This window comes from Elephantulus edwardii, unplaced genomic scaffold, assembly GCF_000299155.1.
Source record: "Elephantulus edwardii isolate Elephantulus edwardi_28Jun2011 unplaced genomic scaffold, EleEdw1.0 scaffold00055, whole genome shotgun sequence".
Lineage (NCBI taxonomy): Eukaryota > Metazoa > Chordata > Mammalia > Macroscelidea > Macroscelididae > Elephantulus > Elephantulus edwardii.
In genome coordinates this window covers 5,143,605-5,151,476 of record NW_006399805.1, presented here as the reverse complement: position 1 = coordinate 5,151,476, position 7,872 = coordinate 5,143,605, and the positions used below count along the sequence as shown (strand labels likewise).

The 7,872-nt window shown below is 59.0% G+C and overlaps 1 protein-coding gene across 1 annotated transcript in view; it reads left to right on the top strand.

The window, feature by feature from the left end:
* AKR1B1 (aldo-keto reductase family 1, member B1 (aldose reductase)) overlaps positions 1-6,998 on the top strand; it is a 13,389-nt gene extending 6,391 nt beyond the window's left edge. Inside the window, exons 2-10 of the mRNA XM_006887140.1 lie at positions 2,385-2,552; positions 2,974-3,090; positions 3,351-3,428; positions 3,681-3,803; positions 4,210-4,316; positions 4,459-4,540; positions 4,958-5,041; positions 6,211-6,293; positions 6,956-6,998. Of these exons, the coding sequence (XP_006887202.1) occupies positions 2,385-2,552; positions 2,974-3,090; positions 3,351-3,428; positions 3,681-3,803; positions 4,210-4,316; positions 4,459-4,540; positions 4,958-5,041; positions 6,211-6,293; positions 6,956-6,998 (885 nt within the window). The remainder of the gene's footprint in view (positions 1-2,384; positions 2,553-2,973; positions 3,091-3,350; positions 3,429-3,680; positions 3,804-4,209; positions 4,317-4,458; positions 4,541-4,957; positions 5,042-6,210; positions 6,294-6,955) is intronic.
* The last annotated feature ends 874 nt before the right edge of the window (positions 6,999-7,872 follow it).

Sequence of the window (7,872 nt, the reverse complement as noted above, 5' to 3'; positions counted from 1 at the left end):
GCACCGTCACCCCAGGAAGGTTCTAGATTGTGATCACGGGTGCTGCGTTCTGGTGCACCGTCACCCCAGGAAGGTTCTAGATTGTGATCACGGGTGCTGCGTTCCGGCGCACCGTCACCCCAGGCTGTATTTCCCAAGCCCCGGGGACTCTCCTCTCTGCACAGCCGTGCCTGGCTCTGGGCCGCTGTGTCTGGAACGTCACCGGGAATGTCACAGGCGTGGCCGTGGACGAGCCTCTCGCGGTCTCCGGATCCTCATTCCCACGTCTGTAGAGATGCTAGTACCTGCCTTGGTGCTTTACCTTGGTGGTTTATTGCATAGATGCATTTGAAAGTGGACGTTGTGCATGACTGCTATTGGGGTTCCATCCATGAGCGTGTTCTGCCCTGGGCAAGCCTCCCGGTGACCAGACTGTCGGCTTAGGGTTGCCCGCCCCGAGGGAAGAGCCTCTGGTCACTGCTCTTTGGGACGCTCTTAGCTCAGGATAACCCCGACCCCTGACCCCAGTACGTTGCTAGTTGCCCTCCAGCTGATTCTGTTTGATGAGACCCCACAGACCAAGACTGCTGCTCACGGTCCCCAGGCTGTGGCCTTTCTACCTGGTCATCTGCATGGACCGCAGTCCCCACCTCCTGGTTGGGTCCAGCATCCTGTCTGCTGGAGCCGGGCCTTAGGAATGGCCCGACCTCGACACCTTTCCTTTGTCACGTGCTTTGTAAGGCTTTGCTTGGTTTTTAGTTCTCCTCTGAAAGAACCTTATCAGTTCCCCACCTCTGGTGTCTGTGGTTAATCAGCACTTGGCTTGGGAAGGAAGAGAGGCCGCAGCTGCGTCTCTGCCTCACAGGCCGGTGCCACCCTTGGCTTCGTACGAAAACATTACAGGGATTTAGTTATATGTTCAGAGTTGTTCCGCTGCCTGGATTATTCCACTCGGCGCTCCTGTGGGTTCCAGGAACGGGGACACCAGCCTTGTCTCAAATAGAAAAAGGGAAGCAGACTTGTGTCTCGGGCGGGGTGGTTCCTTGGTCTGCACAGCTGACAGTTGCTGGCTTCCGGCTGACATCACAGGGCCCCTCGTCACTGGGGTGCACTCTCCACTTCCCTGCCGGCCTGTTCCTCCCTCCCCGCCCCCGATCTCATCCTAACCCTGATTCCCAGTGGCCGAGGGGAGTGAGGACAGCATGGGGCACTGCCACAGTTCCGGACAGTGCATGGAAGGTCACTAAGCCTGGAGAAAGTTCCACTCGGCTGTGTTTGTCCCTTTGTCCCCCAGAAACGCACATCCGCTGCAGCTCCCTTGTCTGCCTCACCCCCCACACCCCGGACTCAGAATACTTGAGCCAGGAAGGACATGCACGGTGTCAGGGGACCCCTGAAGTGGGCTCATGAGGAATCCCTGAGGGCGGGCAGCGTCCCCCACCCTGTGTCCCAGCAGGCTGTCCTAAACTCGTGTAGATGCAGCAGATGCCTGCAGCTACTGGTGACCCCTGGGCTCCCCTCCCTCGTGCCCGCAGCCACCATGTCCATGTCACAGCCAGGAGTGGGTGGCCCCGCTTGCAGCTGGAGTCGTAAGCAGGACTGGTGAGCTGAGGTGACCACTGCACGGCCTCTTCCTGGTCCACAGCAGAGGCTCTATCCTGTGCTACCCCGCCACTCAGCTGGGCACCTGCCTTGGGCAGGGCCACTGTTGAGTCTCTGTGTTGGTGATTACAAACCACAGGACATGGCCTCACCCCCAGTGTCTCCACAGTCTGTCCTGTCTGCACCCCCTGAGCATATTCCGTGACACCTTGGGGGCCAGCAAGGCCTGGAGTCCCTGCCCTGGAGCCTCTGCCATTGTAATTCATGTATCACGTCACCATGACCTCCCAGGAGGGCTGGCTGGGAGGCCGTGCGTGAACGTGAACACTGTGTGTGGGGGTTCCTCAGTACCTTAACTCTTGCTAACTGACCTGAAAACGCAGTGGGAGTATCTGAATGTAGAACGCAGTGTGTAAAAATTGGAGCTGCTTGTTGACAGCTGTTGTCAAGAACCATCTAGCAGGAGAACCGATGCACTGCTGACCCTCCAGCAGGTTTTCAGAAGCAGAAAATCGCACAGGCAGAAAACGTATTTCCTTATCCCGTGGGGCAGCTGGTGGATTCGAACCACGTGCCCTTGGTTGGCAGCACAAATCCTTACCATTAAGCCATAGAGCTGGTGTCCGTTTTTATCCCAAAACCTGGGACAGAGTGGCCTGGTGGCGGCTGGCCCTGGCCTGCAGGAGCGCCCCACGCTGAGCCCCGAGGAGGAGCGGCTTTCGGGGGGCCTCCCCCCACCCTCTCGGGAAGTTTTGAGTGAACTGTCGTGATGCTCACCCATGGCTCTCGTCTCTTCCCCCCAGTCCCCTCCAGGCCAGGTCGGGGAGGCTGTGAAGGTGGCCATCGACACGGGGTACCGGCACATCGACTGTGCCCACGTGTACCAGAACGAGCACGAGGTGGGCACCGCCCTCCAGGAGAAGCTCAAGGCCGGCGTGGTCCAGCGCCAGGAGCTCTTCATCGTCAGCAAGGTGACGCGGCGGGGTGGGGGTCCCCGAAGTGTGTCTGAGGAGAGCCTGCCCCCCTCAGCCTCACGTTGTCAGGCCACCAAGCCGCTGCCCCTCTCAGGAGCTCGCTGTGTGGAGGGGACTGCGCTCCCACGTGCAGGCAGCCCCCCACCACTGCGCACACGGGGACCCTGGCCGAGGGCAAGCCTGGGCTACTGGGCAGCAGCCCAACCCCTCTGTTCATACACTTGATCCTGGATCTGATTCTCCTGCTGTCCAGGGGACACTGGGATCCCTGGTGTGACGTCACCTCGCCTCCTCCAACAGCCACTAATGACTGAACCCATTGGGGTGGAGCCTCCTGACAGATGGTCGGGAGGGACAGTAGGGAGAGGACAGTGGCCTCTGGTGGCATGTGGGACGAAGTGTCTTCTCGCCCCCTCAGCTCTGGTGCACCTACCACGACAAGAACCTGGTGAAGGAGGCCTGTAAGAAGACGCTGAGCGACCTGAAGCTGGACTACCTGGACCTCTACCTGATCCACTGGCCGACCGGCTTCAAGGTGCGGGCCCTTGGGTGCTCCTGAGGTGGGAGTGTCGGCACCTAGTGTCCAGCAGGGCCTCAGGGCCCTGGACCCTGGTTTGAGCCTCCTCCACTCCCCACCCACCTACCCCAGTCTGGGCCAGGACAGGCCTCTGACCACGTGTGGTCACTGCACGCACCCGGCTCTCGGACCATGTCCACACGGAGCTGCCCCTGGTGACTGAGCCCGTGTCCACTGGGCCGCAGAGGGCCACTGATTGGTCTGTGCTGTCCTCACAGGCGGGGAAGGACTTTTTCCCTCTGGATGGGACGGGCAGCGTGATTCCCGGCGACACTGACTATGTGGACACCTGGACGGTAATGTGCCCCTATCTTGACCTCTTCTGGCTGCCTGTCCCTGTGTTTCTTTGCCTGTGTTTTGGTTTTGGGTCACTTTGCTTTCCTTGTCTCCCCAAAGCCAGCCTGTCTCTTAGCTTCCACTTTGTGGCTTCTGAAAGGCCTCACTGGCTGGGACCGCGAGGGAAGCCCTGTTAGTTGGTGTGAAGGAGCTGCCGGTCAGTCTGTGTCCTCCCTGACATGTCCCAGCACCAAGCACTCTCTCCTCCTTAGGCCATGGAGGAGCTGGTGGACGAAGGCCTGGTGAAGGCCATCGGCGTCTCCAACTTCAACCACCTGCAGATCGAGAGGATCTTAAACAAGCCTGGCTTAAAGTACAAGCCGGCAGTTAACCAGGTAGGTCTGGTGCCGGCCCTTCCTTCTGGTCCACGTGGCCCAGGGAATCCAGGAGGGGGTGTCCAGCCTCTTCAGGGCCGGGGCGATGATTCAGAATGAAGGTGGCACCTCTGGGTGCAGGGCCGGGGCCTGGCCTGGTCGGTGTGGTGCTCTGGGCATCACCTTCGCCGCCGGGCCTGGAGCTGTCAGAGCTGAGCTAGCTGACAAAGACGGGGTCCAGAACTGGCCTTCAGGGCCGGGGGCTGTCGAGCCTCGGTCACAGCTGGGCAGTGCTTACAGTAGTTTGATGTCACAGCTGATCTGAGGAGATGTTTGTCACCATTGTGGGGAGGGAAGGTGCTGGCAGGTACACGTCTGTGTCTTCTCCTTGGTCTGCACACCCAGGCTCTCCTCTGTGTATCTACAGATCGAGTGTCACCCGTATCTCACCCAGGAGAAGCTGACCCAGTACTGCCAGTCCAAGGGCATCGTGGTGACCGCCTACAGCCCGCTGGGCTCCCCCGACCGGCCCTGGTGAGTTTGTCACGGGTTCTCAGCACGGAGAGCTCTCTGGCCTGGACCTGCTGTCCGGGGATGGCGTAAGGCATGGCTGGGCACTGGCTTTCTAGGTGGTGGCCATGGGGGCGGCTCACGGGGGCCTGTTATCTGCCTCTAGGGCCAAGCCTGAGGACCCCTCCCTGCTGGAGGACCCCAGGATCAAAGCAATTGCAACCAAGCACAACAAGACCGTGGCCCAGGTATGCTGTGTGCCACCCGCCCTCATCCCACCTCATCCTATATACTGGAGGCTATGGACGGCTGGGCAGCTGGCAGGGAGCAGGGACTGGACTTTCAGGAGGCGCCTGTAGCCCCAAGAACGTGCTCCCACCACCGTCACAATTGTTGCGTGAAACTTATGTTCAAATGCAACGAGAAATCTTCCCAGCTTTGGGGTTGAGAGGTTCTGGTGCCGAATCCCCCTTAGTGCAACGTCCCAGGGGTCGGGTGAGGGGCGTGCTGGTGCACGTGGCCTGGTGGCTGAGAGCACGTGTGACCTGCAGACCCCCAGCCTCACGCTGGCAGGGCCCAGCGGCCCAGAGCCTGTGTTCTACTCCGGGAGGTCCAGCGTCTGCCCCTCTGTGAGGTGACTGTGCATGGCGTGCCTCTGCCCACAGGTCCTCATCCGGTTCCCCATGCAGAGGAACATGGTTGTGATCCCCAAGTCTGTGACCCCCAAGCGCATCATTGAGAACTTCCAGGTAGGAGCCCGCTGTCAGCTCTGGTGGGCTGCTGGGATGTGGGCCGGTGGGGGAGACTTCCCAAGCCCGGGTCCCCCGTGTGGCCCAGGCGCCCTTCCTGAGCTGGGGCTTCCCTCTGTGTGAGCTGGACAGACGCCGCTCAGGAAGCACTCCTGGGGTCAGACCGTGGCTGCTGTGTGGACATCATCCTGGATGTGCTTTTTTTGTGTTTAATGTGTCAGAAAATTCACTTGCCTGCAGCGCTATACCACCCTGAACATGAGACCTTGTCTAAAGTATTAGAAAAGTGAACATCTGAATGTCGGATCTGCTCATGCTACTCTGTCTTTGACCCCACCATGCGTCCATTACCCAGTGGTGTTCGAAGCGTGTGTAGCCAGCCTGTTCCTGCACAGTCCATGACCCTCTGATGCTGCTGGCCAGTCCCCCTGGGCCTCCCTGTGCTGCTAAGGCCACACGCCCTGGTCTCACATGGCCACATGCTTTGTGTGTTGTCTGCTAGCTTCTGGCCAGTGGGCCTCTCTCGTCCTTCCTTGCTACTGTCTGGACAGCTGCTTGGCTTTTGGGCCCACGTCAGACAATCTCTCCCCTCTCCTCACTGTCCAGCCCTATGTGGTTCCTGGGCCAACCTCCGATACCCTCTCCCCTCTCCTTACTGTCCAGCCCTTTGTGGCTCCTGGACCCATTTCAGATACCCTCTCCCCGCCCTGCGTGGCTCCTGGCTTCACCTCAGATGCCCTCTCCCCTGTCCGCACTGTCTAATTCTGTGTGACCCCTGGGCCCAGCTCAGAAGCCATTTCCCCACTGTCCAGCGCTGTGTAGATCCAGGGTCCACCTCAGACACACCCTCTCCCCACTGTCCAGCACTGTGTAGATCCAGGGTTTACCTCAGACACCCTGCCACCTCTCCTCACTGTCCAGCCCTTCACAGCTTCTGAGCCCACCTCAGACATCCTCTCCCCACTGATGAGAAGGGCTGTTTTCATTGTTCACATAGATCCCTCGTCTAGTACGTTCTCCAAGAATTATCACAACAAGCTCTGTGTGAGTGCAGTGGCCCCACCACCTGCCCCACTCTGGGGTAGGGGACCGCGTGTTCCGACCCGGCGCTCAGGTGTTCCCATGGGGTTCCGTGTGAGGTTCAGCTCTTCCCGGGCTTCTCCCCTTAGGTCTTTGACTTTGACCTGAGCAGCTCGGAGGTGAACACCTTGCTCAGTTACAACAGGAACTGGAGGGTCTGCGCCTTGGTGAGGTGAGTGGGCACTGGGTGTGAGGGTTGCAGCCTGGGACCCTGGTGGCCAGCACCCCATGTCCTGGCCTTGAAAACCCTGAAGAGAGAGCTTTGCATGGAGAACCCAGCCAGCGCTCTGCAGGGTCCCAAGGTCTGTCTGACTTCGATTCACAGCCACCTTCCTGAACGGCAGAGACCAAGACGGAGAACTTCCACATCTATAGTCACTGTTGAGTTTCTTTTGATTGTTTCTAAATTTTTAACTGATCTATGTCATTGAACGGAGGCAGGAACCTAAGACGACTCTGAGGGTGCTGCCCCATCTCTCAGTGGACTGGAGGACGGCCCAGGTGGCCCCTAAGAGAGTGACTCCCATCATCAGGACCAAGCTAGCTTGCTGGGGACCCCATTCCTGTTAATGAACTTCAAGTTAGGTCCATTAGAGGTGTGTTCAGATTCAGCATGCAAGGGAGAGAAGCCAGGTTAAGTCCACACCCCTTCAGAATCTCACGGACAGTTCAGTGGGTCCTTTTCCTGCTTACAGTGGGGTCCTTGTGGTCAGGTGACCCCACAGACCCTCCTGGTGGTTGTTGGGTAGTCATTCATGATGGTCCCGCCTGCAGGGACCCACACTGTGTCCCCCGGTTGTGTCATTTGTGACGGTCCCACGCTTCCCTTTGCAGCTGTGCCAACCACAAGGATTACCCCTTCAACATCGAGTTCTGAAGCCTCGGAGCCCCAGCGACGGCTGCTCTCTTCCACACGGCATGGCGTGGCCTTGTGCGGCCTCTCGGCGGGCCCACTGCCCGAGGCGGGCTCTGAAGAGTAGTGTAGATTCGAAGTCCCCCCATCTCCCTGCCCATCCTGTTCCACTGGGAACGCACCCTTCTAACCCAGGAGAGAAGCAGATCTGTAGTCAGCATGGTGCCACTAACAGCGGTGCGACCACTTGGAGCTCTGACGCCTCAGCCCGCCTCCCCTCACCTCAAATAAAAAGGGCTGTTGTGAGCCCCCGAAGCCTGCCTTTTGTCTTTGTGTTTGAGACGATGCCACTTCCTGTCCCATGCCCAGTCTCACCCGGAGCATGATCCCCTCACCCGGCAGCTCTAGGGTGGGGGGCCTCGCCCCTGAGGAGGGAGGAATTGGCCAGATGCAGGAGGACCAGTATCTGTGGTTGTTCCAGGTGGTCCTGGTGCAGCTGAGCCTGGGACGACAGCCCCAGGGCCTGACCTGGTCACTGTGACCCCTGACTGCTGGCTGGTCTTGGCCAGGCGCGCTGTCTTCAGCAACGTACCTTTCAGGCACTGAGTGGACCTTTGCTGGTCTTTGTGTGAGAAGCTCATGGGCCAGAAGGGAGAAAGCATAGACAAGTTCAAGGGCCAAGGACGAGTGGGTAATTCCCAAGGTGAGGCCTCCAGGCTGTAGTGCTGCTTTGTGATGTGTTAGTAACAGGTCTCATGCAGCGTTCAATCGAGAAAGAACGGGGTGGGTATTACTGAGCACAAACTTAATAAAATGAAGCTGTTCTTTGTGGTCCTGTCATCAGATCACAAGAATGACCCGGCAGGTTCTCGGAGTTGAAGATGCCCCACAGGGTTTC